Source organism: Cynoglossus semilaevis, unplaced genomic scaffold, assembly GCF_000523025.1.
Source record: "Cynoglossus semilaevis isolate Cse_v1.0 unplaced genomic scaffold, Cse_v1.0 scaffold1382, whole genome shotgun sequence".
Classification (NCBI taxonomy): Eukaryota; Metazoa; Chordata; class Actinopteri; order Pleuronectiformes; family Cynoglossidae; genus Cynoglossus; species Cynoglossus semilaevis.
Window position 1 is genome coordinate 63,205 of NW_007585126.1, and position 24,823 is coordinate 88,027.

The 24,823-nt window shown below is 38.4% G+C and overlaps 6 protein-coding genes across 12 annotated transcripts; 2 read left to right on the forward strand and 4 right to left on the reverse strand.

Moving 5' to 3' along the window:
* The first annotated feature begins 173 nt into the window (after positions 1-173).
* Positions 174-4,833, forward strand: hdhd5 (haloacid dehalogenase like hydrolase domain containing 5). The gene is made up of 8 exons (XM_008337493.3): positions 174-492; positions 1,023-1,238; positions 1,310-1,422; positions 2,035-2,128; positions 2,198-2,231; positions 2,706-2,880; positions 3,427-3,615; positions 3,707-4,833. The coding sequence occupies exons 1-8, from the start codon at positions 388-390 to the stop codon at positions 4,128-4,130; spliced, it is 1,350 nt and encodes a 449-aa protein (XP_008335715.1). The 5' UTR covers positions 174-387; the 3' UTR covers positions 4,131-4,833.
* Positions 4,834-5,080: 247 nt separating this feature from the next.
* Positions 5,081-8,273, reverse strand: LOC103398769 (ras-related protein Rab-19-like). Its single transcript, XM_017030902.2, has 5 exons — positions 8,149-8,273; positions 7,618-7,713; positions 6,970-7,158; positions 6,343-6,526; positions 5,081-5,478 (listed from the first exon to the last, which is right to left on the reverse strand). The coding sequence occupies exons 2-5, from the start codon at positions 7,666-7,668 to the stop codon at positions 5,204-5,206; spliced, it is 699 nt and encodes a 232-aa protein (XP_016886391.1). The 5' UTR covers positions 7,669-7,713; positions 8,149-8,273; the 3' UTR covers positions 5,081-5,203.
* Positions 8,274-8,442: 169 nt separating this feature from the next.
* ccdc34 (coiled-coil domain containing 34) lies at positions 8,443-11,481 on the reverse strand. Of its 2 annotated transcripts, none has more exons than XM_025053797.1 (7): positions 11,331-11,481; positions 10,241-10,519; positions 10,016-10,160; positions 9,790-9,897; positions 9,539-9,694; positions 9,321-9,474; positions 8,443-8,904 (listed from the first exon to the last, which is right to left on the reverse strand). In XM_025053797.1, exons 2-7 carry the CDS (start codon positions 10,504-10,506, stop codon positions 8,768-8,770), a joined length of 966 nt encoding a protein of 321 aa, XP_024909565.1. In that variant the 5' UTR covers positions 10,507-10,519; positions 11,331-11,481; the 3' UTR covers positions 8,443-8,767. The 2 variants fall into 2 exon arrangements, with proteins under 2 accessions (XP_024909565.1, XP_024909567.1); XM_025053799.1 differs by having other exon boundaries at positions 8,450-8,904; positions 9,321-9,450.
* Positions 11,482-11,587: 106 nt separating this feature from the next.
* slc15a5 (solute carrier family 15 member 5) lies at positions 11,588-17,259 on the forward strand. Its single transcript, XM_025053812.1, has 9 exons — positions 11,588-13,104; positions 13,835-14,057; positions 14,219-14,419; positions 14,459-14,699; positions 14,775-15,017; positions 15,260-15,542; positions 15,666-15,797; positions 15,917-16,025; positions 16,655-17,259. Exons 1-9 carry the CDS (start codon positions 12,753-12,755, stop codon positions 16,794-16,796), a joined length of 1,926 nt encoding a protein of 641 aa, XP_024909580.1. The 5' UTR covers positions 11,588-12,752; the 3' UTR covers positions 16,797-17,259.
* LOC103398786 (tripartite motif-containing protein 47-like) lies at positions 16,966-24,603 on the reverse strand. 5 transcript variants are annotated; one of them, XM_025053795.1, is made up of 7 exons: positions 24,265-24,602; positions 23,870-24,213; positions 23,675-23,770; positions 18,512-18,757; positions 18,256-18,406; positions 18,114-18,173; positions 16,966-18,024 (listed from the first exon to the last, which is right to left on the reverse strand). In XM_025053795.1, the coding sequence occupies exons 1-7, from the start codon at positions 24,524-24,526 to the stop codon at positions 17,501-17,503; spliced, it is 1,683 nt and encodes a 560-aa protein (XP_024909563.1). In that variant the 5' UTR covers positions 24,527-24,602; the 3' UTR covers positions 16,966-17,500. The 5 variants fall into 5 exon arrangements, with proteins under 5 accessions (XP_024909563.1, XP_024909562.1, XP_024909560.1 ...); XM_025053794.1 differs by having other exon boundaries at positions 23,870-24,219; XM_025053792.1 differs by having other exon boundaries at positions 23,870-24,234.
* LOC103398770 (arrestin domain-containing protein 3-like) lies at positions 19,269-23,649 on the reverse strand. 2 transcript variants are annotated; one of them, XM_008337501.3, is made up of 7 exons: positions 22,813-23,649; positions 22,238-22,285; positions 21,785-21,845; positions 21,276-21,426; positions 20,749-20,845; positions 20,418-20,674; positions 19,269-20,225 (listed from the first exon to the last, which is right to left on the reverse strand). In XM_008337501.3, the coding sequence occupies exons 1-7, from the start codon at positions 23,072-23,074 to the stop codon at positions 19,938-19,940; spliced, it is 1,164 nt and encodes a 387-aa protein (XP_008335723.1). In that variant the 5' UTR covers positions 23,075-23,649; the 3' UTR covers positions 19,269-19,937. The 2 variants fall into 2 exon arrangements, with proteins under 2 accessions (XP_008335723.1, XP_024909564.1); XM_025053796.1 differs by having other exon boundaries at positions 19,269-20,237.
* Positions 24,604-24,823: the final 220 nt, after the last annotated feature.

Sequence of the window (24,823 nt, forward strand, 5' to 3'; positions counted from 1 at the left end):
AACTAAGCATTAATATATAGGATTCCTATATTGGATATAATTATTGGAAACAACAATAAGAATATGTCATACCAATTTATAATTTAATGAAGAAATAAAACATTAAAGGTTAAAGGAAAGGGAATATTAAGAGACGATTACAAACGTCATATCCGATTATGAATACGTCGTCGTGTTTTGCGCATGCGTTCGTGGTGTTGTTCGGCGCTGCAGTGTCGGTGTTGTTCAGTGTCGGTTGTTCAACGGAGTATGGACTGTGGTACTGACCTTTATGACAAGATATCATGAGCTTTCTTTCCAGTTGACGTCAACGCAAACACCGAGGCCGCAGCGGTGCTGTATTGTCGCTTTTCACCGGTTTCTCATCTCCGAGCGATTCCTAGGAAAATGCAAAGAGTCATGAGTTTGAGAACAGGATGGCCCCTGCTGAGGTCAAGATGTGAAGGAGCTGCAAAACATTTTGACAGTTACATCTCAGGAAGTAAAAGCCATGTGAGTCGGTGATGCCATCAAACCTACATGCTTTGTGTTTGCAGCATAAATGAATGACACCAATATATTTAACTTTGAGATCTATTCTAGAAAACTTAAATAATGAGGGGCTGTATAAATAAAAATAAGTTGATGCAATAAACTGGGCCACGTCAAACCCCAAGATTTAACTGTGCTAGCTGTCGTTGCATATAACACATACATCACACAATATATTGCATCTCATAGACAAAAACTTGGCCTGCGACAAGTTTACGAAGCATCATGTGGGAAGTTGTCAGTCAAGAGAATGCCACACAGATCCAATGTTTGAAATATATTTCTAATTATATAAGAAAAATAACATTAAATAATCTGCCATGATGTGTAAATGTGACCATACCAAAAAACCTAGTTCTCAGTACAGTAAGAAGCTTTTCTACAGTATCTATCTATCTATCTATCTATATATATAATAGGGTTGTATTTTTCTAGCTAAGATAATCCTTCCACATTTTTTTCACGGTTCATTTCACTTCCTTATGATGCAGGTCCATTCTCAGATCTCCAGCTCCTTTGGGCTCCTGTTTGACATTGATGGGGTTCTGGTGCGGGGGAGAACACCAATCCCTGCTGCCAAGCAGTGCTTTAGGAATCTGGTGGACAGCAGTGGGAAATACAAAGTTCCTGTGGTGTTTGTCACCAACGCAGGAAACTGTATGAGGCAGACGAAAGCTGAACATCTCTCGCATCTCCTTGAAGTGGAGGTAACCTGAACACCACTTCAGACATTTTTTTCCTGAGTGTAGGATAATTTCCTGACCTCTGTTTATCTCAGGTTTCTCCAGACCAGGTGGTGCTATCCCACAGTCCTTTGCGTATGTTCACCCAGTTCCACAAAATGTGTGTGCTGGTTTCAGGTCAAGGTCCTGTGGAGGAGGTCGCTCACAAGTATCCTGTCTTAAACGGCAAACTCTGGCTGTTGGCCTTTAACATGTGGAATTCACTCTCTGTGGTTTTTGTATATGTTTAACATTGTTATCAGTGTTTGTTCTTCTTTGACCTTTGCCTCCTGACTAACATAGTTAGGCTTTACCTCTCATTTCAACTTTTATAAGTTTAAAGGAACCAATGTTTTGACACTAGACATTTTGTTTTACTATTTAGTTATTAGTTTTATTTTTCCATATTTCCTGTAAAAGGGCATGAGACTGGGATGGTGGTGGACGCTTGGAATAGTTGAAAGAAATTCTTCACTGTTCCTAGGGATATATGACCAGAATTTGTTTGGAATATAGGTGCTAAGACAGAGATGCTAAATGGAACAGGAATATTATAAAAATGAATATTTTTGTTACTTCAAGACAAAGCACAAGTATCAAGACACCACAGAGCCCACTATGGAGGAGACAGCCACAAATACCAAACAGTAGCAATTATTGTAAAGCAAGTATTGAATAATTGTAGTCACATAAAAATATTAACATTAGCAGGTCAATGTTAGCCATCCCTTTGTACACATTGTAGCTCCTCCAGTGTTGACTTTAACTCTCCAACATTCAGTCTGGGTTTCCAGAATGTGGTGACAATAGATAAGCTCAGAGAAGCATATCCTGTACTGGACGTCGTGGATCACAACAGAAGACCCAAAGGAAGTGTAAGTTTTATTTTTAAAGTTTCTGTTCAGCCAAACATAAGTATGTAATTGTTATTTGCTGTCTTCCAGATTCCACCAACCAAAGCCTTACCACCTATAGATGGTAAATGTTCACTGGCACTATCACAAGTAATAATAATAAACCAGAGGTCCCCAACGACTGCGCCTTGGACCAGTATTGGTCTGTGGGTCATTTAGTACTACGCTGCACAGAATAGAATTTATTTAGTCTTAGTCATGTGATACTTTACAAAACATAAACAGAAATGGTTAAAAACAAACACATTTTCTTAGCATTTGTAACACTGGGAGAATATTATCCTTGGACTTGAAATGCTGCATTTAACAGTCGTTACTGAGAGTACTTTAAGTTCTGGTCACTGTCCAGGCCCACACTGCATCATATGTAACACTGATTAAATTATTATTACTACTGTGTTTACTGCAAACACCTCAAAGGTCAATCAGTGACACTGTTGTCTGATATGAAACCTGTGGCACAAAATGGGTTGTGGACCTCTGGGCTTAACAATTTAACCATAGTTTACATTTTAATTAATAATGGCTATACTTACAGCTGTCATCTTATTTGGTGAGCCAATTAGATGGGAGACCAACCTCCAGCTTATCACCGATGTCCTTTTAACAAATGGGAATCCAGGCAGCACCTGGAGTTCAGCACAGTACCCTCACATCCCAGTCTTAGCCTGTAACATGGACCTGCTGTGGATGGCTGAGGCTAAGAATCCCAGGTACACCAGATGACCTCTAAATACCAGGAACCGTGTTTAAGATTGAAATGGTTCATTCTTGGGATTTCAGCTGTGAATAAATCCCTGTTAAGATTATATAAAATTTCTTAACTCATGAGGAGAGATGTCAGTTATTCACGTAGAAAATACTCTGAAGAACGAACTTGAGTGATGACAGGGTGGTATAAATTTAAAATATTGTGTTTTTGCATTTCACACAACTTGGCCAACTTTAGTCAACGTACCTGGACCTAAAGACTTTTTTGATTATTTGAACACCAAGCATTCAAAAATAATATTGACATTAAAGTCATTTTTGTAGGAATATTATATAATTATTCATTTAAATTGTATTTTTCATTTTTCAGTAACTTTCAAGAGTCCCCAAGGCACTACAAAAATCACAAGAACTAAATCAAATCAAAACCATGCGACCAAATAAATGTATTCAAAGTAGATACAAACAAAATAAAACACAACTGATAAGGGAAAATCTTGTCTTCACCATGATTTTTTTTTTTCAACAATCTGTACATGTACTCCCAGGTTTGGTCATGGTATGTTCGTGGTGTGCTTGGAAAGCTTATACAAGAAGATAACTGGCCATGAGCTCAAGTACGAGGCTCTGATTGGTAAACCCAGTGTGGTGACATACAACTACGCTGAACTGCTGATCAGGCAGCAAGCTGAAAAACTGGGCTGGACCACACCTGTGAAGAGGCTGTATGCTATTGGGTGAGAGGCAAATTCGCTTACAATTTTAAACATAACGTTTTTGGCTTTAACTGAAATCTCTTATGTTGTTGCCGTGTTTATCTGTCTGTAGTGATAATCCAATGGCTGACATTTATGGCGCCAACCTCTACAACCACTACCTCCAGGCTTCTCACGGTGCCAAGGGAAAAAAGGCTAAGAGTGGCAGAGGTGGTGTAGTCAGAACTCACTCCTTGACAGAAGCCGATAACAGTGAACGGCTCTCAGCAGAGCCGGGTGGAGCCTCTGCTGTGTTTGGGTCAGAGGAAGAACTCCCAGAGAAGTGCCACTCCATCCTGGTGTGCACAGGAGTGTACAGCAGAGACCAGGAGGAGCTGCTGTCAGACACGACACAGACCGTCACCGAGCAGCAGATCTTCCACGGCCACCGCGACTTCCATTTTGACCCAAGCCTCACACAGCCGTCCTTTGTGGTGCAAGATGTAAAGGAGGCTGTGGAGATGGTGTTCCAACAGGAAGGTTGGCCATTGGAGTAACGCACTCTGGGTAACAATGCAGATACCTCTGCTACTAAGGCTAGTTTTTTTAGGTTTTTTTAAGTGCCATAGAATACGTTGCAAAAAAAAAAATGGTAAAAAGATGGCTGTTTCATTAACATCTACTGGAGAGTAGCAGCAGAAAAAATGGTCATGCATGTCAGTGTCTTTCAGACAGTGATGCTGCTGTTTATTTGATGTTTTTATGCAAACATGAATTCTAACAGCTGTGACATGTTGAATAATGATTGACAAAAACCTATGGTACATTTATTTTAACTAAGCTTTTCATGGCGTGGTGCTAAGTTCACCATCATGTCACATAAGGACTAATGTAGAAATTCTCACCAGAATCACAATTCTGCTGACAGCAGCACTTTTGCCCAGATAAATGAGAACATTTTCACAATAGTCTAGTCTAACCAGACCATCCTGTCTTAAAAAAAAATATACTGTATGTCCCTGAAAGGGTTTTTTTGTGGTTCTGCTGTTTGTATTACCATCACGTGTTTCGGCTTCAGTTTGTTTTTAAGCTTTGGCAGGCAGGAAACCACTAATGCTGTCAAGTTCAACTTTTGACTTTTAAGTCAAATTTACAATACACTTTAAAGCAATGAAAATTGAATTGTTGTTTTTGAATTGTGCAGAAATGTATGAACGACAAAATATTCAACTACTGTATATAAATAATAGTTACATTTTCTTCTTGCCTGTTTTATTTGTTGTTTTGTTATTATTTACATAATAAATGTAAGGAAGCTGCAGTTGTAGGTAAAAACTTACCAAATTTTGTATTTCCAGTTCTGATAATGTACACTGTCTGCTGCCTGAGTTAGTTTAATTACTGGAATCATCGTCATCAGATTGTGTAGTTTTGGATTACTGTGGCAGGAATCGGTAATTCCTTATGATGTCTAACGCTGCATAAATACTAAAATTTAAACGCCATAAAATTAAATTTCTTTTATTTAAATACCGTCTATTGCCTCATAGAGAAACTGACGCCCCTCCCCAGCCCCTCTTCAAACACACACCCACTTCAGTGTTCCTTGTGATGTCTTACTTACACTAGCTCAGCACCCACACTTTTTATCAGCAGATGAAAAACCGTGGATTGGGTGAGAACTGTTGCGCAACATGAACTGTGATTGATCTTGAGGGGACTCGTCCACGATGGTCATGCCATTGCGTGCCAGCAGCTCTCGGGCCATGAGGTTGAAGGCAGCTTCCACATTCTGAGCCTCCTTGGCTGAAGTTTCCAAAGCAGCCAGGACGCTGTTGTTTTCAGCCAAAGTGCAGGCTTCCTCGAACAACACTTTTCTGTCCTCTACCAGGTCTGACTTGTTTCCTGCAGGAAAAGAAAACATTTGAGAAAAAAACTGCCAATATAATGTATATTTATATTTACTGCTAGAAATATAGTTAAGAACTGAAATTGTAAAAACACTAAATTTGAAATGTCTTTAAAATACAATAACTTTTTTAACATGAAATATTTCAATAATTACATTCTTTGCAAACTGATATTATCTTCAGATAATAAAAATAATCCTCTCGCAAATAGTTGACAACTAACTCAACATATTTGTTTGAGAATTAAAAAAAATCTACAAACTACATAACAAGCTGACATGAGGTCTAGCTTTTGTGTATTTAATAACAGGACTCTACCAACCTCTGATGAACCTCTGGTGATTTCTAACCCAGGGCATACAGTAATTGTAAAAACAACAAAAAAGAACTCCTAAACAAATTAAGAGTCATCAGGTCAGTTTTTAGAAATACTAAACTGTAAGGGAAAACCTGTAGTATCACTCTGGCCAGCACAATTCTGCCTTAATTGTTACCTTTGAGGTTATTTAAAACATTGAACATAACGCTGCTTCAGTAATAGCCAAGATTTTTTCCACAATGTAAACAGCAGAGTTGTTGTTAACACAGTCTTATGTTCTGTCCCAGGCATAGTATAACAGGGATAGTGGTGGATTGCTGGCTAAGGAAGCAGACTTATGTCTGGAAAGTCACAGGTTCACCAGCCTGGCACCACTGACGTGGCACAATCCTTACACAATGCACCCCAGGCGCTCAGCTTGAACTGGCCCCTGCTCACTAAGGTGATGGATTAAAAGCAGAGGTCACACTTTGTTGTGTGCAGTGATGTGCAGTGACAATTAATCACTCTAACTTATTGGGTTTACTCTTCATTACCTACCTATGAGTATGAGTACAACACTCGCAGCTCCATATTGTTCCACCTCCCTGATCCAGTGGGGAACAGACTCAAACGTGGATCGACGTGTGATGTCATAAGTGACCATGGCACCATGGGCACTGCGGTAGTAGCTCTGAGTTATGGTGCGGAAACGTTCTTGTCCTGCTGTGTCCCAAACCTGCATCTGGGAAAGTCCAGAAAAACATAACCAATCAGCAAAAGTTAGGGTTAGGGTTAGGCTAACAATCCAAACGTAACAGACGTAGTAAAATAAAGCACTTTAATGACCAGTTTCCTCAAACATTCTTTTTTATCGGAATTTAAACACACACATAAGCATGAATTAATTAGAATTAATTAGCAACAAGTAAACACACCCAGAAAGCTAACAGACAAAGACAGTGTTTTTATTAAGTGGCAGTCAGATTCTACTCATTTCTTTGATGGAAAAATACTTACTGGAAAAGCAGTAAAAAAAAGTATTAGTCATTTTTAAGACATGACACACACATCTTAAAAACTGTTTCTTAGGTAACATATGGGCTTAGGTGTAACTTTGTTTGGTTATTGAAGAACTCATGATTATGAAATTTACACACACAAAATAAATAAATAAAAAACAACTACCTTCACTTTCTTGCCATCAATGTCCAGGGTCCGGACTGTGAAGTCAACACCAATAGTGTTTTGTTGCTTTTCAATGAAAATGTCAGACTTGAATCTCTGGACCACGCAGGTCTTCCCAACATCTGAGTCTCCAATTAGGATGATTTTAAAAAGAAAGTCAAAGGAGTCTTCGATCTCCGGCCCAGCAGACTGCATCGTGATGGGAAGAAACACACAAACACACACACACTGACACTGAACCACTGGATTCAAGACCTTGATGTCTGAACCTGTTCTTTCCTAGTATGTCAATAACAAGTGAGTCTTTTTTACAGTCACTGCCGTCACATCCTTATTAACCACACTAACCAGCTGTGATGAAAGTCCCTGTGTTTCTCAGTAGGACTAACAATTAAAGTTGTATGATTCAAAATCCAGCATTCTCCAAAAAGACAGTTATTCAATTCAATACTCCGTGAACTGCAGATGAAGTTCAGCATCCAAAAACTCTTCTCTCTTTGGGACCTGTTTTCGTTTCCATGTCTACGTCTCACTGTAGGACACACTCCTGAAGACTAGACTTGTCTGCACTGCCCTTTAGACTCTTACCTGTTCTGCCCTCTATATCTGACACTTTTATTCTGGGAAATTTTAAGACCCGCCTCCTACCTGTCTCCATAGGCGTGATCTCCAACTGCCCGCCCATCTGCTCAGCTGCATCCTGGTATATGTATTTCCTTCTCAGCCCGTAGTAATTCACCGTACCTGATGGAGGCACAGTAACTGGAAATGTGACATAATTCATTCAACCAATGTGAGGTGAATATTGCAGATGCAAACCCGATTGTAAATACACAACTACAGGACTGCAGGCTTATTTCAAAGACATGCTCAAGTCCTGTTGCAGTTTTACTCAGTGAACAAATACAACAAAACAAAGAGTTTAAGCCACACCTACAGTTTAAATAGCGCTGATGTAAACACCTGAGGTCTTGTTCTATAATGACAACCCCTGAAGCCCAGGACTTAACTGTGTGTGTTTAAAAGCACCCAAGATAATCAGCCTTCACATTATTGGCCCCTTCACTGAGTACTGTCAACACATTCCACAGCAGAAAACAAAACAAAGTCAAACAGGCAGTTAAAAAAAACACACATATAAAACGACAGAAGGCTGAAGTGTAATAAACATCACTCTACCTTGGGCTTCATTCATCTACCTCAGCGATGCTAACAGAGACCGAGTGTGCCAGTTTGAATCTGATTCCTTAGACTTTTTTCTCTCTCCACCCCCTCACTTATTTCCTTGCGTCATCTCGTCCCACAAAAGAACAAGGCACAGCTGGACACAGAACAATGTGTGAGTGTGACAAGCTCTTGACCAGACGGGTCTATCTTGGGCTCTGGCCACAAGCAGCTTGCTTTGTGGTGTTTGGTATGTGCCAGAGGTTCTGTTCAACAATTAGTAATGGAGACAAATAGGAAAAACAAAAATGTTCGTAAAATATTTAGTTATTATTTGAATTTCATTCAATCTACATCATTCAAAAATGAGCCAGGGTATCAGATATGCTGGACAATCTTATAAAGTCAGAGGAACTTAGTGTATGTACATCCAGATCTGTAAATCCTAACATCCAGAATTAAAACTCAATTAATGCAGGAAATGCTCCCAAATGTGTCACTATACACAGTACTAGCTAGCAGGACATTTAAGGTGAGTGCATGTGACAGTAAAAAAAACAGAGAGATATCCACAGTGCTCTGTCTGTGAGTCATGTGCTGTTGAGCACGTTATGAGTCAGTTGACAGTTGACAGTTAAAGTTTTTTTCTTTGTTTTTGAGCTTTACTGCCAGGGAAATTCTTTGGAGATAGATCCTGGGGAGGGACGTAGACTGGTTTCCATGGAATGGGATTGTAGAAGCTGGGCGAAGGATAGAATTTGTCATAAGGACCTGGAGGACAAAGGAACAAGCAAAGCATCAAAGCTTTGATTTTAATTAACCAGGAAACTAACCAAAGAGTTGATTTTAGGCTTTACTATTAGAATCCATTTAAATACTGTGTTCTTTATTCAATTTTTAACTGTTTTGTAAAAACTTTTTTTTTTGTTTTCCAGCATATCCAAACACACATTAGTACAGCATCATTCATTATTGATTTTGTTACACTACAGGGAAGGGAAATAAAACATAATAAGCATTCAACAAAAACAGTTTCTAAACTTTTTCCCCCCGTACACAAACACCTTAAAATTTATTTTTAAAAATATTGACCTAGTTTATAAATTACTTTCCTTAACTGTAGGCTTAAGTGACAAATTCTAACAATATCTGTTCAATTTTAAGAGCTTAAAGTAATGTACACTTACTTGTTGAGCAGGAGGGTGATTTGGGAACTGACTTGCTTTTTTCATTGGCTTTCTCCAGCCATTCTTTAAAACTCTCCTCTGCCAATCTGCATCGCTCCTTCTCCTGCTCCTCCTTCAGGGCCACTATCTCCTTTAAAATGCCATCATCACAGTCCTGTTGGTCTGTCATTACTGTTACATTTATTTTTTTAAGGAAGAAAAACAAGTATTTGCTCTACCTTTTCTTTCTTTTCTCTTTCTGCCTTTTCTTGGTTCTTCTTCTGCAGCCAGTCTTTGTATTTTTGTTGGGACTTCTGCTTGATCTCTTTCTGTTTTCGCAACTGTTTCTGTTTTTCCTCTTCTTTTTCCTGCTTCTCCTGCAGATCCCGCTTCTCCTAGTTTTGGAAGAAATAATCAGAGTATTTTGTAAGCAAAAAACACAACCAACATGTAATTGAACAGTTGTCTCATAATCTCTGATCGTTTTTACCATTTCTCTTTTCATATTTAGCCATTCTTGGATCTTTTCTTCCATGATGATCTGTTTTTGTTTCCGCTCCCTTTCTTGTTGCTTTTTCTTTTCAATCTGCAAGAGTTCCTATTTCATAAGGGGTAAAATTTGAACTTAATGTGTGATGACAATTATCAAAACATGGGGTGAGAAACAGTTCATGATGTTATATCCACATCAAACTTTACTAATAAAACCAACTTGCCTGTTCTGCTTTTTTTTCCATATTGTTTCTGTGCTCTTTACTTTTGTTTACTAGCCACTCTTCCCATGGACTCAGCGGAAGCAGGGCAAAAGGCTGCACAGCTTCACTGTACATCTGCTCTGAAGGTGCTTTTGGTAATTCACACCTGAATGCAAAGCACATTGATAATTTTAGAACATCTCTTGTATAAACATGTAACAGACTTAGTCATAGCTGCACAGGTACCTCACAGAAGAAACGTTGAGTTTTGAGTTGTCACTCAGTCTGGGTGAGGTTGGCTCATCGTGGTTGAGCTTCAGTTCCTCTTCTTCGCTACTCTCATAACTGTCATGATAGATGGGGGAAAGTAGAGAGAATGTGTCTTCATCCTCAGATACCACTCCATCCTCTGACAGTCTGCGCAAATCTTTCTTTTGGCTGCTCTTGATAGGGGTCGAGCTGAAGCCTTCTGATGCCAATGCAGGACAGACCGGCATCCTGTCTACAGACATTGCTAGCCGTTGTCTGTCAAAAAACGATCAATGATTTAGACATAACATGGGATGTGATGAAAGGGATGTAATTCAGTAACATACAACAAATAAATATAGAAAAGCAAAATACAATTTCTCAAATAACAATATTATAATAAATACTGAATACTTAATACAAAGTTCCATCAAAAAGTAAAAAAAAAACTGTGCCAAAGAGTAACAAAAGACCCACCAAACACCGGCCCTTCTGTGGACATTGTATTATGTTTTAGCAGATAAATTACAAACTTGACACATTTACTGTGACCTCATTAATTGTTAACGTTGACTTCAAACGGGCTGTTTTGTACGATTCCACCTTTTTGTAACATATCACACAGTGTGCGTCGGTTTTATGATGTTGAATTAGAAATATGGTGTAGCTGTCAATCGCATGTGGTGACCAATATATATTTTTTATTTCTTCATAAATTTCTGCATTCTTTGTAAAACAGATATCATATTTTAGATAATCGGATAATCAGTGTTAAGGGCCTGTTACAAGCGCTGTGATATAGAGTCCTAACAACGGTGCACAATATTTACTTGCGTTTCAGTACATAAAATCATCTCTCAGGTTTGTTCAGATTTACAAAAGACAAACGATACATGACGATTAACTACAAAAACACTGGAATTTGATTTTAAGTTTTTGAAAAAAAAACGAAGCTTTGAAACTTCCTTAAACACAGCATAGAAATCTGTTCTACGAGCACGTTAGCAACCCAGTGCTAATGCTAGCTTAAGTTAGATATGTGGCGCGTAAAACAACGTAGAAGAAACTGAAAAAAAGAGAAACTTACTTGTTTCCGACACCGCGTTTTCCGTTAGCGTGTCACCTGAGCATATGTAAACAAATAACGCCACTCAACACTATGTTTTGCGTGTCTGGTGAAGTGTTCTGTTGTTTTGTTTCTACCTCAGTTCCCATCATGCAACGCGTACCCACGCTTGGCTGTGACTGAAACCATGGAGATGTAGAACGCTTTATTACGTCACCCTTGGACGTGTTGCTTCTTTATCTTGGTTATATGATCATTTCTGGTTGAATATTATGTTTAATAGACGCATATTACAAAACAATATAAATATAGATAGAGGGGGAGGGGGAATACAATATAAGATACACGTAACACAGAAACACATTGCCCCTAGAACATATGCTCCCTAGAAAAGCATTAAACTAAAAAGCTTCATTTAAGAAATCTATTTGACATTCAATTTAACACGCAAAAGGAGAAAGAAAAAGTGTGTGTGGGGGGGGGACACGAGGTCGGGGTCCATCTAATCCCAGGGCACTTTTGGGTAAATTGTCCTTACTTTGGTAGAACTATGTACATACAGAATTCACCACAAATTGCTCAAATTAAAAATTTAAACTTTGTATAATTTCACACAATATTTGTAAAGGTTAAGTAGAGGCTCTGTGTTAATATATTCAGTGATTGCCTAGGCCCTAAGTTGTCCTCTTACACCGTGCTGAACACAGTTTACTGCCTTCTGTATTTAAGTGTTTTGTGGCAGCATTGGCCTACTTGAAGATAACCTGCCCACACACCCAACCTCACTTAACATCATGAGTCTAATTACCAGCAGGAGAGACAAAATGAGATGCTACAGCGAGGGGCTGCTTCCACACAGAGGTGTTACATTTTGTAAATGTCTGTAACTACCTGCAACATAAATTATAATTTTGTTGAGTTTAGTGTTGATGTTGTTGTTTTTAAGAGCCCATGCCCATAAAACTCCTCATTTCAGCTACAGCTACATTTGGTTGAAGGAACCATTAAGACACTGAGAATGTCTTAGAATTTTCTTTAAATGAAATGTTGGGTCTTTAAGGAAAATTAAAGTAATTCTGGAAAAACCCTTTTATGTCCATATCTGATTGTTAATTATAGAAATATTTCTGGGCTGCTCTCTAAATGACTCCGTCTATCACACCTCCTTGATTCTGATTTGTATACGTGTCATGTCTTTGTAAGGCAGACAGGTTCTGACTAAAATCATGACCAGAAAGATTTGAGGCGACAAGCACGTGCAGAATGGAGGTTGTTGTGTATGATTCTACACGTCCGCAGTTCCAAAGTCACAGCAGAGTGAGAGATTCCTGCTTTTTACCTTCAGCTAATCTACCCTTGAGGAATAACTCTTTCCATTCAAAGATCTGCAGAGTCCGATACTGACTCCAGAAAGCTCAGCGACCAGCCTTCTAGTCAGGTGTTATGAAGACAGGAGATCTTCAAAGAATGCCAAAAGGCAGGGCCCATCTGAGACGGGTGTCCCACACTCCTCTTCAAGACTCTGGACAGCCCTGGAAGTCCCGCAAAAAGTTCCAAGTTATCATCTGTGTGCTGCTTGTGGAGCTCTGTGAGAGATTTGCTTTCTTTGGGATTGTTTGTAACACGATTCTTTTCTGCACTGTGAAGCTGGGCTATGATAACTTCCTGGCTGCAACGGTCAACCTGTGCTTTATTGGAGCCAGCACCCTGACACCTGTTCTGGTGGGGTGGTTTGCAGAAACCTGTCTGGGACAGACCAAAGTACTGTATCTATGTGCTGCCCTTCATTTCTTCGGTAAGATGCAATTTGAATTTAATATACTGTATACATTTTAAACTGGATAGTATGGTTTAATAGTATAAGTTAAGTCAACTATATTACAAAAAAAGTTATATTTAATGACATAAAATAACACAGGTACATAGATGAAGTGATAATAGATATTGTTCACGTATTCTCTCTTGTTTTAGTGTGAGTGTAAAGACCTTATTTATTTTTTTATTGTCCTAAAACTTTTAATAATTTCAAATGTTTGCTCGTTGTGTCCATTGAATAGCCCTGGATGTTATGTATTCGTGGTGTTAGTATTTTAAAATATTTCAGACAACAACAGAAATAAAATGCAGATCCAAACAAATTAAGGAAGAACCATATGTGAATAAAATAATCTGTAAATGCTGATCTCAGTAAAAACTGTTCATAGAATTGTTCATTCAGCACCAACATCCAATATATTTAATTTTATTATTTAAAAATAATTGTGTTTTTTTGTGGCAAAAAGTTTTGGTTACTGATTGTAGTGCTGATAGGAGTGGATAAATGCCTTTCTAACATGTCAAATGTGTTCTTTTTAAATATAATTTGAAGCTTTGTATCAGAAACATCAGCCAGCACAGACTTCATCATCAGACTGGACATGACTGACTATATATTTTCAATAAGGAGTACCATAAAATTGTCAGTGGAGTTTTTTCTTCACTTGTGTTGTAGTATTCTGTAACATATTTGTCTTCGTACACTCTAGGTACAGCGATGCTGCCTGTGGTGGCATTTCCTTTTGAAGATTTCTACATCGACACTCATCACATGACACACCAACTAGAACCTCATGAGCAGCAGATCTTGTTCTACGTTGGGCTCCTGGCTGCCGCATTGGGGATCGGGGGCATTCGGGCTATCCTGTGCCCATTGGGCGCCTACAGTCTCCAGGGCTACAACCAGCACCGACTTTTGTCCTTTTTCAACTGGTAGCTATGGTTTTGTTATTCAGTTTACAAAGTTTCAGTTCAGTTCATGTTTTAAACGTATGTATCATATAATTTTGAGATCATGAAAAAAAAGATTATTTACTATTTTGTGTTTAAAAATATCATTTTTAAACTGTCTAAATTTTATTTTTTACATTTAGGTTCTACTGGTTGGTAAACCTGAATTCCACCGTTGTTTTTTTGGGTATTGCTTATATCCAGCAGTCTGTGGCCAAAAATCTAGGCTTCCTTATCCCTTTCACCTCTGTTTTGCTGGCTCTCATTGCCATACATATGATGCGCAATAAACTCACCTACAAACCCAAGAAAGGTAATGTTCTCAGTGAAAAAATAGAGAAATGAATCTCTCACTCAGAAAGATAAGTTAATAAGATAATAAGTTATGGTGTTTCCATCACAGGTGGATCTTTGCTGACCACACTTGGAGTCTTCCTCAACTCTTTCAAGATGTGCTGCCTCCACTACAGGCACCTGAGCGGAGATGTTACGTCCTGGTTGGACCGGGCCAAAGAGAACAATGGTGGTCGGTACAGTGAGACGCATGTGGAGAATGTCAAAGTCCTGGCAAAGCTTTTTCCTCTTTATGGGCTTCAACTGTTGTACAGAGTTTGCATCACACAGGTACATTCATTATAGATAAACGGTTTTATCAGTTTATTATAAAGAAAAAGAAAATAAGGAGAATGTATTCCACAGATTCCCTCAGGTTACTACATACAGACAATGAACTCCAACCTTCACCTCAATGACCTGCTGTTGCCCATCGGAGCAATGAACGTGATCAGCATCCTTCCTCTGCTGCTCCTAGCTCCGCTCATGGAGTGCGTCACCACCTGCTTCCTTTCTGTGGAAAAGACTCCGCTGGCTCCTGCTAAAGTCATTAGTGAGTTTTTACACATGCACAAGTCAGGGAAAATACATTCACTTGACAGTAAAATAACATTTTAGAATCATTGAATTTAAATTCAATGATTCTAAATGATTAAATTCAATGATTCAATGAATCCTGCCAAACATTTAAATGTTTGGCAGGATTTTCTATAACATATTTGTCTTTTGTTGCCTTTTTGTAGGGTTTTTTTAACATTAGAGTAAATAGAAAATTCAAGCAATGTGAAGCTCAATTTGCAGTAGCATTAAATAAACATTTTACATTTTATTTATAAACTTTTTTGCTTTTTATTCACCGTCTCATCCTCCAATTTTCCACCTGTAATCGCAATCCTCCTTCATTCCAGAGCCTCTCACCCCACCTTGTCCATCCTCCCCTTTCAGCTCTCGGCCATGTGTGTGCCACTCTGTCAGTTCTGGTGGCAGGCGTGTCTGAACTCCAGAGGAAGACCTACCCTCTGGTGGAACAAACTCTTTCTGGGAGAGTATTGCAAGTCTCAGCCATGCCGTGTTTCCAGCTGGCACCACAGTACATCCTGCTTGGTTTGGCAGAGGCATTGGTTACACCTGCTTGTGAGTGACAACCTAAACTGACCTGATTTAATGTCCTTAAGTTCAGAGTAGTTCCTCAGTCTTCTGTGCCCTCTGTCATAACAAATAATATCACCAAATCAAACCTTTTTTTTTCACTTCCAGGTTCCCTCATATCTTTCCAGCTGACTCCCAGCCACATAAGGGGTATCTCTCTGCACTTCCTCACCCTGTCTTATGGTGGGGGCTGTTTTCTAGGTGCCTTTATTGTTCAACTTGCATACTTTCTCTCAAGAGGTAAACAAAAATACATTACTTACTACATCACATCTTAAATTAAAATAATTTAACGCCATTATCATGATGAGATACGGTGGAAGCTTGTTTGAAATATGATCTGTTGTATTTGACTCCAGGTAATTTCTACCCAAGCACATTGCATGATGGGAATCTGGAGAGGTTTTTCTTTCTCCTGGCTTTATTGATGGCCATAAATAGCCTACTGTTTTGGCATGTATCCCACAGGTACATTATTATTATTATTATTATTATTATTATTATTATTATTATTATTATTATTATTATTATAGCAGTTGTTGCTGATACCAAGTCCTGATAGCTATGCCAAGCAAAGTAAGTGGTGGACTTTCTATTTGGTATTTTAAACAACTTATGAATGAGGGACTAGAGCAGAATACAGATGTGTGGAACAGTAAAGGAAAAATTGCTAGGTGGAGATGCAAGGAGTGGATGGAAGGTGAGGGTGTATAAGGTTTTACTGAGACCTCCTGTTGAGGTTAAAAAGTTGAATATTTTCAGTTACTCCTACCAAAGTTTGGAGATGGGAGTAATGAGGAGTAGTATGTTGGGATGAGCTGAATGAGAGATTAAGTTGTAGAGGCAAGTAGAGAGATTTAAACATGTTCTGAAATATATGTCTGAAAAGGTTCAACAGAGATAGAACTACCAGGCAGAAAAAAATAATGGAAGATTCCAGAAAGGGTGACTGTACAGTAAAGAAGGCAAAGGAAGAGAGTGAAATAAAAGCAAACTAACCAAGAATGTCATCAATACAAGAACGCAACCAAAAGACAAACAATTCTACCGTGTCCTACCTCTAAGTGTATCTTTTTTGTCATTCTGTTGTTACGCAGGTACATGGATCTGAGCGTCCAGGGCAAAGCTCTGACCATCAGCCCTTTGAACGAGAAGCTGCTACATTACAAATCCCGTCTGCGATACTATGACACTCTGGACTGCTCCTACACAATCACCTCGGTTGACTCTGATCTATGACCCTCCCTAATTCAGTTAATAATTCTTGGCAGTGCTGGCACTGCACTTTTTCAATATGTACACTGTGGGAAATTTTAAACTGAAGTATAGTGAAGAATAGTGTAAATACATTTAATGCATTGTACATTGTTATATATTATCTTGACAAGTATAGAAAAATAAAGATATATTTTTTTAAATGTTGAGCTTTATTTGCCCTTTGATTCAATTACAACCATGTAAATTATAAATCATAATTTAATCTGAAGAAATGACTGGAAATTGGGTTAGGTACAAAGTTATTAGATCACATTTATGTGATTAAAGAAGTTTAAATAGTACCAACATAGATTTGTCATAATAAGAGTCATCCAATGTATCTTCCAAAGTCCCTTGAATATATATCTTGTCAGCATACCACCAGAAAATGGGTAAGGCGGAAATAAAATTTCCTATATCAGCAAAAGAATTGCAGTATAATGCTCCAGCGTTCAAAAAAATCAGTCGAAGGTCACTTTGTGCTGTAGGATGCAGTACGCTTGAAGCGTTCTCCGTAAAGGTGTTTTGTGCCTTAAATTAATTCTGTCTTAAATTAATTTAAATCAGTCCCATTCATTTAAGGGTTTGCTGGGTGATTTTTATGCACATATTGCCACTTAATCACCTTTTACAAAAATGTTATTTTACATCCCTCCAATGTGATGTAATGTGCAAGCACTAGTGGGTTAGATGTTGCATATTTTCAGTGTAGCACCTAAATCAACCGAAAACCCAGGATAGACTGGTTCAGTGAAGGTGGTTTGGGTTTTGTGCAGCAAAATCAACCTGTCGGTGACACTGTAGAAAGCAAGCATACCTGCTTTAAAGTCTAGATGTATGCCCACCCTGCAGGATTTCACTGGACAAAGATTACCTTTATGGAGACTATTGTGCCAAAAGGTGCAGCCGGAGGAAGAGCATTTCAATTTCCAGGACATGTGATTGTGGCCAAAGCAGCAATCATTCCCTGAGCCTTGTCTGTTTATCCCTTTGTATGCCACAGCCACCTCAACAACTCCACCATCCCACTCCACCTCCCAGTAGTGGTTTCCCTCCAGGCCCTTCATACAAAGAGCCTGGGGATAAAAGGTGAATCTGTCTTGGTGATAAGGATGAGTCTGGGGATTTCCATGGAAGAATATCTCTTTGTTATTGTCAGACAAACAAAGACATGAACCCACTGTGTTGGGATCCATCTCCACATCAGTGTCTGTAAGGAAGAGACAAAAATAATCAATGAGCTCCATTCCCAAATTTTCTCTGTGAGTCAACATGACCCAACATTATGCTTACTCTTACATGTGGCCAAAGGTTTAGTCCTTGATATTATTATCTGTGGCAGCCTGGGACTTTTTAACACTGAAAAAGAAACCAAAAACAAATTCAAGAGCTTTAATTCATCTACAGAAATGATTTAGAAATGAAAAGTTGCTACACTTACATAGGTATTTTTTAGAACAGACATATATGTCTGTCTTTTCATTGTTGGAGAGATTTTTTATTTTATCCTCCTGAGCAGCAACAAACTGTGGCAGCTGGTCAAGACTTCCATGTAAGTGTTTTGGGGACTCCAGGTCAGACCTCTGAAACTCCTGCACAGAAACAAAAAATACAAAAAAAATTAAAATAAATCAAAAATACAAACACATTTATTTCCCATTTTGAGGTAATGCATCACTTTACAAGCGTGTACTTACTTGAATGAACTGTATTGGATCCTTAATAAGAGCCAGGTGATTGATTTTATCTTGTCTCTTCTTCAGTGTCCACACTTCACGCTGCCGTTTTCTGAGGTGGTCATCAATCCAGTCCACTCCAGCTTTCTCTGCTTCCTGTACTTTTCCCCTCATTTCAGCACATCTTAACTTCATAGAGCTGATAACTGAGTGAAGGAATTCCTCACAGAGTTGCTCAAATTCATTACTTGCCTCCCATGCAGCATCCTAGGTAGACACAAATAAGGTGATAGAAGACAGTGCTAGAAAACAAAAATGTCCCAGTATATCTAATAAATTCAATGGTGTTCCACTCCCTCACAATTGACCCACTCAGTCTGAAACTTGGGGCCTATTTAGTTGACATACAGAAAAATCTTCCACAGCGCTGAGTTACTTTTTGCTAAATAGCCATTACCTGCCACCTGGTGTAAGAGCGTAATCTGCCCTGCCTGTCAAAGACAAATTATTTGCTGTAAATAAGTATGTTTTCAGACAAATTAAGTGAACTCTGATACACCAGTGTTGCACCACATCTGTTGGGGATCACTGATATAAGACATATGAGTGAATTCTCTTCTCAACGGTTGGTTTTTGACTCATTTAATTCTACTATATATTACTATTAATATTTCTTGTCAAGGTTTCTAAACTGTTTACTTCTTATTTATTAATGTCATGCATTGAAAAAGAACCAGAACAATTAGCTTCCTGAGCAACGCACCAAAACCAGATGGCATATTTTTGGCATCATGCAATTTTTACATTATTAGCTTACATTATTTTTCTTTAAAAAAAAAAAAAACGTTTTTCACAAAATTTAAAATACCAAAGACCAATGCAGAGGTTGAACTTTTTGACTTTTTCTAAACAAATACCTCAAAGTATGTATCTGTTAAAATACTAGCTTCATATGAGTTGATGGTGATATGGTTGAGCTCTCTTGTTAAAAAACAACACAAAACAGAAGACATTTCTTTAAACTTGATAAAACAGAAGACATATAAGTATTTAAAATACGGCATGTAAACAAAACAAGTGAGGATTTTTTTCCAGTTCTGTAAAGTAGCTAGTACGTTAAGACGCTACAAGCAGGTCCTCAAAATATATTCAAATTAACAGACTGGCCTGCAAAAACTTAAATTCAATGGAAATTCAGTAAATTATCATCAAGACAATGGTTTACTCTAGAAAACAATAGAATCTCTTAGACAGAAATATTATGGACCATATGGATCATCACAAAATGAATGTGTTTTACATTTTAAGTACATAGGTTTACAGTTCATATGAATATAAAAGGCATAAAAGGTTGTGGTATCCTAAGATGTAGATTGCCTAAAACAACAAAAAAGTATAAAATGCATCAGTTAATGTATTTAATTCCTCAGTTCAGACTAATGTGAGACTAATTGTTAAAATCCATTAAAGAAGGGTACATTCCATATGCTTCGTAGGGAGGAGGAGGAGGATCATTGGGTTGAGACACTGCTGGTGCTGATGGTTGGGCAATCCCCCAGGATGTTGGCTGTGGATTCCAATACGGAGTATTCAGGGATCTGGACTGCAAACCAGCAGCAGAAGCAGCGGCAGCAGCAGGAGGTGGCGGAGCCTCACCGGGAACCTGAGTGACTGGTAGTATGACTATGGGAAATTTGATCTCTGGGTCTGAAGCATACTTCACATCCAGGTAGACCTGTGAAAATATCTTTCATTTGTTTTAATTTAAAACATTTTTAGATTTGTTAAAAACATAATTGGTGCATAGAGCTTGAGCCACAAACAGTTGTGCAATCACAAAAAACATTAATATGTGGATTAATATATGGAAATGACTGGTGACAAGCACTGTGTTAAAAATACAAGTGATAATGCAGAGACTGCTTACCCTGAGCCTGTGCTCTACTTTGAGAATTTTACAGTCAAGGATCGATGGTTCCATATCATGTGGAATTGTGATGATCCTTGTGACCATTGTTTTGGCAGAGGGAGGTATTGGCTCTCCAACTTCTTTCACGAGGTCTTTGGTGTTCAACCGGCGGCGTCCCTCAGCAAAGAAACTGTGTTTTGAGTACACACAGAACTTTGGTTTGATCTCACGGGAAGAATTGTTCTGAATGTGGGCAATAACCTTTATTCCTTCTCCTGAGATAAGATGAACAAGTATGAGTTTTCATGATACTCAAAGAAAAAACATAACAGTCTGTTTGGACACTCACCTTGGAAGAAACCCGACTTTTCAATATCTACATCCATGGCGACTGTACCCGAGCTGAAAAATTTCATTTTCTTATCTTTGGACTCGTGCTGTGGTATCTGAAATGTAATCATTGAAATTATTGTAATATACTGAGAGGACTGTTTTTTCTGATGTGGTTATATTTAGTAGACTTTAATCATTTAAAGCAGAAATCAGTGGTCCTCAAGTAGGAATATTATTCTACTTTATCTCTATCTTGTAGACTTAGGACAGATGTAAATTTTTACAAAGTGAATTCCAAGTTATGGTTTTCTCTGCCATCAGCAACATGTTACCATTACCTTGTCCTAAGCAACAGCATCTCGTTTCATGGTGTGAGTTAAAAATGTTCCACTACATAATGTAAGCTAATGCTTCATAATTTCCCTAAAATTTGCCACTTGTCTAAACTTGCTAAGACTAAGGGTGTCAATATTGAGTAAGCTAACCCAAAATATGGGACATTCCCTCCTTTGGAATGACAGGGATGTTTCATGTAACACCAACCATGAGTTCAGGAATGCAGCTGAAATCTGCTCTTGGAACGTAGCTGATTTTAGTTTTATCTTTTTTGGGAATCCTCATTGATCTGCTCAGTTTGGCTTCCAGCAGGTACACAATTTTACCAACAGAGCCCTTAAATGAACGTGGCATATCCCTGAAACACAAAGAGAAGTCCAGCAGTTACATTCATGAAATACCACATATTTCTCAGAAATAAAGTTGCAGAATTAGGAGAGCTGAAACCCATACACACACACACACACACACACACACACACACACACACAGATGCTTGATTCATTTTTGCTCACCCCTGTCTCTACACTTTGGAGCAATGACTGCAGTGTATTTGACATGTTATGACCCTCTTATTTATTTATTTTGTAACTAAAGTAGTGAACAAAACTCCCCCATTTTACAACTAGACTAGTACCAGTAGTACATGTACCATAGGTTGAGAACCACTGTTCTTGGTGATAAAGGCAATTAATGCCTATATAAAAAAATACTTACATTACAGGGAATTGGAAGGTGAATGGGTAGACGTGACATCCTGGGTTAACAATGCTGCTATCTGAAAATACAAACTAGTGAACACCAACTACTCACAAATAATTAACATTATTTAATTGTTAAAGCAATTGAAATTAACTAAATATATAATAGTCTAATCTTAATTTTATCAGATTTGTTCATTCAGTTATTCCTAGTACAAGTACTAGTTTTAGTACTTTAGTGAAAGGTGAAACCTGTCTTTTATGATGCCACAATGGCGAACACTGCTATTATTTAACTTCAGTATTTACATAAATGTATCATGAATACTGGCCACCACAACAACTCAGAGGTTACTGTACCCAGAACAAAACATATGTATCAGCAATTTATAAAACACAAGGAATACTTGGTATTAATACATTTTAAAGCCCCGCAATCATCACTCTAATGATCACCCATGATACTTACATGTTTCTCCATTTTGATTTGACAACAGTATTTCATTATCACCGTGTTCTGGAATAAAACAACAGTTTAGGGTTCTTGAATATGGCAATCATAATTCTTGAATCGTAGCTTGTGCATTTTTGCAATGCGCAGATGGTTTCCATTAGTTATTTATGTAAAAGACTTTCAGAATTTAACATTACGGCTAGGACTGGAAAGGCTGGATTCTATTTTCCACTTTAATAAACTCAAAACATGCTGCGCTTTTGAAACGTTTAACTGTAAAATGTTATTGCTGTTTTGAATATTTAGCACAGTCTTATATAAGCTGATCGCAATTACTTGAATATTTGAAACAAATCAAATGCTTTATTTAGGAATCATCAATCTATCTCTATTTGAACAAAAAAATCATGCATTTCTTTCGGTCTCTAAATCGATGCCATAATTATTAAAAAAGACGCGCGCGCACACATCAGAAAGAATTTGTTCTCTCTTGATTAATTGATAATTTGGTGACATTCCCTAGTTGAAACCCCTAGCGTGAGTATGGTTCATGCACAAAATACAAAAGGCTAAAGTGAACGTTAACTTACCTTCGCTGTTGTGGTGTCGGACAAAGAAATGTTTGATACTAAAGTACTTGTCCTTGGAGTGGTAAACATGGGTGGTGTTCCCATGTCTTTCGGTCCACAAAACTTCAGCTTTTCCCTTAAATTTAATCGACAGAGACTCGATGTGACATTCTTTGACCACTTCAAGATTTACGACACCAGTGACCCAGTCTCCAACTGTAAAAGCGTCGCTATCTTTAGGAGGGTTACAGGTTACTGTGAGGTTTTTCACGGTAGACGACATGATCGACGAGTGGTAACTGTTTTTCTTTTTTAACTTTCTGTCAAAATCTTGAGCTAAAGTCAAACATCTTCTATGGGTGTGTCCTATTTCTTCAGGCGAACTCACCCACCACTCTAACCAATCACAAGCACTTTTGCTGCCCTGTCCGCTGATACTCGATACTACAAATCTGTAGATAGGATTATTTTATCCCAAATGTTAACGAACACCGGACAACTAAGAACAAAATACAAAGCACTAACAATCAACCATAATGCGCACCTTTACAAGCTTCTGTAACACTTTAAAATATTGTTATTATTTATGGAACAACCCCACATTCCAGGTAGAAGGCAAACGCAATAAAGAAAGAAACAAGTTCAAACCGGCATTTTATTGACTGCGTAAAACCTGGAATTTAGGTGTATTGTAATATTATTGTCTTTAAAACAGGTTAACGCAAAGGATGTACATAATAAACTGTGTTAAGTGTGCTGTTGTGGTCACCTTATACAAAGAAGTTAGATAAATGTTTACTAGTAGCCTTGCAGTTTAATAAACTCTATATTTGCTTTGTATTGTCCATCAGTTATATCAGTGATGTCAGTGAATGACACTCACCCTGATGTCGTCTGCAGCGTCGCTCAGTTTAAACATTTCCATCTCTGCCTCTAGCATTCTTTCTTTCATGCTCTGCATAGTTTCATCCAGTTCGCTCTGTTAAAACATGGGCAGAAAACTTTTCTAAACGTCTTATCGTATCAATATGAGCAAAAGGCAATACATTGCACTTCACAAAAGGGATATCTTGTTTACCTTTATCTCACATTGTCTTGCTGCCACTGTCACCGTGTTGTGGTCTTTGTGTTCCTCCATCACACACATCAAGCATATGAACTGTTGGTCAGTTCGACAGTAGATCTCTACAAGTCTGTTGTGACAGCTACAGATGCTTTCCTTTGCTCTGGCTGAGGCTGGAATCAGACTGTGCTTTTTTAGGGGAGGCACCTCAAAGTGAGGCTGCAGATGAATGTTACAGAAAGAAACCAAACACACACAACAGAACATGCTTGCTTTCTGATTTGTTCCTTTGCAAACATCACAGGACAAACCAAGCTCCTCATGGGTGTCAGTACCCCCAGCAGCAGCAGCAGCAGCAGCAGCAGCAGCAGCAGCAGCAGCAGCAGCAGCAGCAGCAGCAGCAGCATTACCATTACCGGTATCACGTTGACCTGTGCTCCTTTTGCATTCTTCCAAAAGGTCACAGAGAAGTGTGTTTTTCTTCAAAGTAGGCCTCGGGTAGAAACTCTCTCTACACTGAGGGCACAAGTAAGTGTTTCCTCTGTTACTGTTGCTGTCCCAGTAGGAATTGATGCAAGCCAAACAATAATTGTGCCCACATGCAGCCGTCACCGGATCCTGAAGTAACTGTAGGCAGATGGAACACTCAAACGTATCCACACTGTCAGCCATTATCTCTCTGAAAAGGCACTCCTGGTTTACTTTCGATATCTCCGAAGGAGGCAGAGCATGTGCCCAGTAGGAGGAAGTTCAAGCTGTATGTACTCTGTCATTGGCCTGTGTTAGTGTAGACACTGAATGTCCTCAATATTTCAAAATAAACTGTACATTTATTGTGTATATTTACATGCATGCATGAATTCATGCATTGTATACATATCTGTAAACACCCATCATAGCTTGAACCTGTGCTCACAGATAAAGTAGTTCTAGGTCCATATTTCTATAGTGTTTAATGAAGGCTGCAGA

Excerpts from the sequence above, each read along its gene's own strand:
- hdhd5 (XM_008337493.3), top strand. The coding sequence starts at position 388 with ATGCAAAGAGTCATGAGTTTGAGAACAGGATGGCCCCTGCTGAGGTCA. Across the intron at positions 1,239-1,309 it reads CGCATCTCCTTGAAGTGGAG|GTTTCTCCAGACCAGGTGGT; the intron begins GTAACCTGAACA and ends TGTTTATCTCAG. Across the intron at positions 2,881-3,426 it reads GCTGAGGCTAAGAATCCCAG|GTTTGGTCATGGTATGTTCG; the intron begins GTACACCAGATG and ends ATGTACTCCCAG.
- LOC103398769 (XM_017030902.2), bottom strand. The coding sequence starts at position 7,668 with ATGCAGCTGAGCAGATGGGCGGGCAGTTGGAGATCACGCCTATGGAGA. Across the intron at positions 7,159-7,617 it reads GATCACGCCTATGGAGACAG|TCTGCTGGGCCGGAGATCGA; the intron begins GTAGGAGGCGGG and ends ATCACGATGCAG. Across the intron at positions 5,479-6,342 it reads TGTTGTACTCATACTCATAG|GAAACAAGTCAGACCTGGTA; the intron begins GTAGGTAATGAA and ends CTTTTCCTGCAG.
- ccdc34 (XM_025053797.1), bottom strand. The coding sequence starts at position 10,506 with ATGTCTGTAGACAGGATGCCGGTCTGTCCTGCATTGGCATCAGAAGGC. Across the intron at positions 9,898-10,015 it reads TGGAAAAAAAAGCAGAACAG|GAACTCTTGCAGATTGAAAA; the intron begins GCAAGTTGGTTT and ends CTTATGAAATAG. Across the intron at positions 9,475-9,538 it reads AAAGAGAAAAGAAAGAAAAG|GACTGTGATGATGGCATTTT; the intron begins GTAGAGCAAATA and ends ACAGACCAACAG.
- slc15a5 (XM_025053812.1), top strand. The coding sequence starts at position 12,753 with ATGAAGACAGGAGATCTTCAAAGAATGCCAAAAGGCAGGGCCCATCTG. Across the intron at positions 14,058-14,218 it reads CTTTTGTCCTTTTTCAACTG|GTTCTACTGGTTGGTAAACC; the intron begins GTAGCTATGGTT and ends TTTTACATTTAG. Across the intron at positions 15,018-15,259 it reads ATTCACTTGACAGTAAAATA|ATTCACCGTCTCATCCTCCA; the intron begins ACATTTTAGAAT and ends TTTTTGCTTTTT.
- LOC103398770 (XM_025053796.1), bottom strand. The coding sequence starts at position 23,074 with ATGTCGTCTACCGTGAAAAACCTCACAGTAACCTGTAACCCTCCTAAA. Across the intron at positions 21,846-22,237 it reads AAATCAAAATGGAGAAACAT|ATAGCAGCATTGTTAACCCA; the intron begins GTAAGTATCATG and ends TTGTATTTTCAG. Across the intron at positions 20,846-21,275 it reads GCTGCATTCCTGAACTCATG|ATACCACAGCACGAGTCCAA; the intron begins GTTGGTGTTACA and ends ATTACATTTCAG.
- LOC103398786 (XM_017030904.2), bottom strand. The coding sequence starts at position 24,526 with ATGGCTGACAGTGTGGATACGTTTGAGTGTTCCATCTGCCTACAGTTA. Across the intron at positions 18,407-18,511 it reads ATCCAATACAGTTCATTCAA|GAGTTTCAGAGGTCTGACCT; the intron begins GTAAGTACACGC and ends GTTTCTGTGCAG. Across the intron at positions 18,025-18,113 it reads GACTAAACCTTTGGCCACAT|ACACTGATGTGGAGATGGAT; the intron begins GTAAGAGTAAGC and ends TCTTCCTTACAG.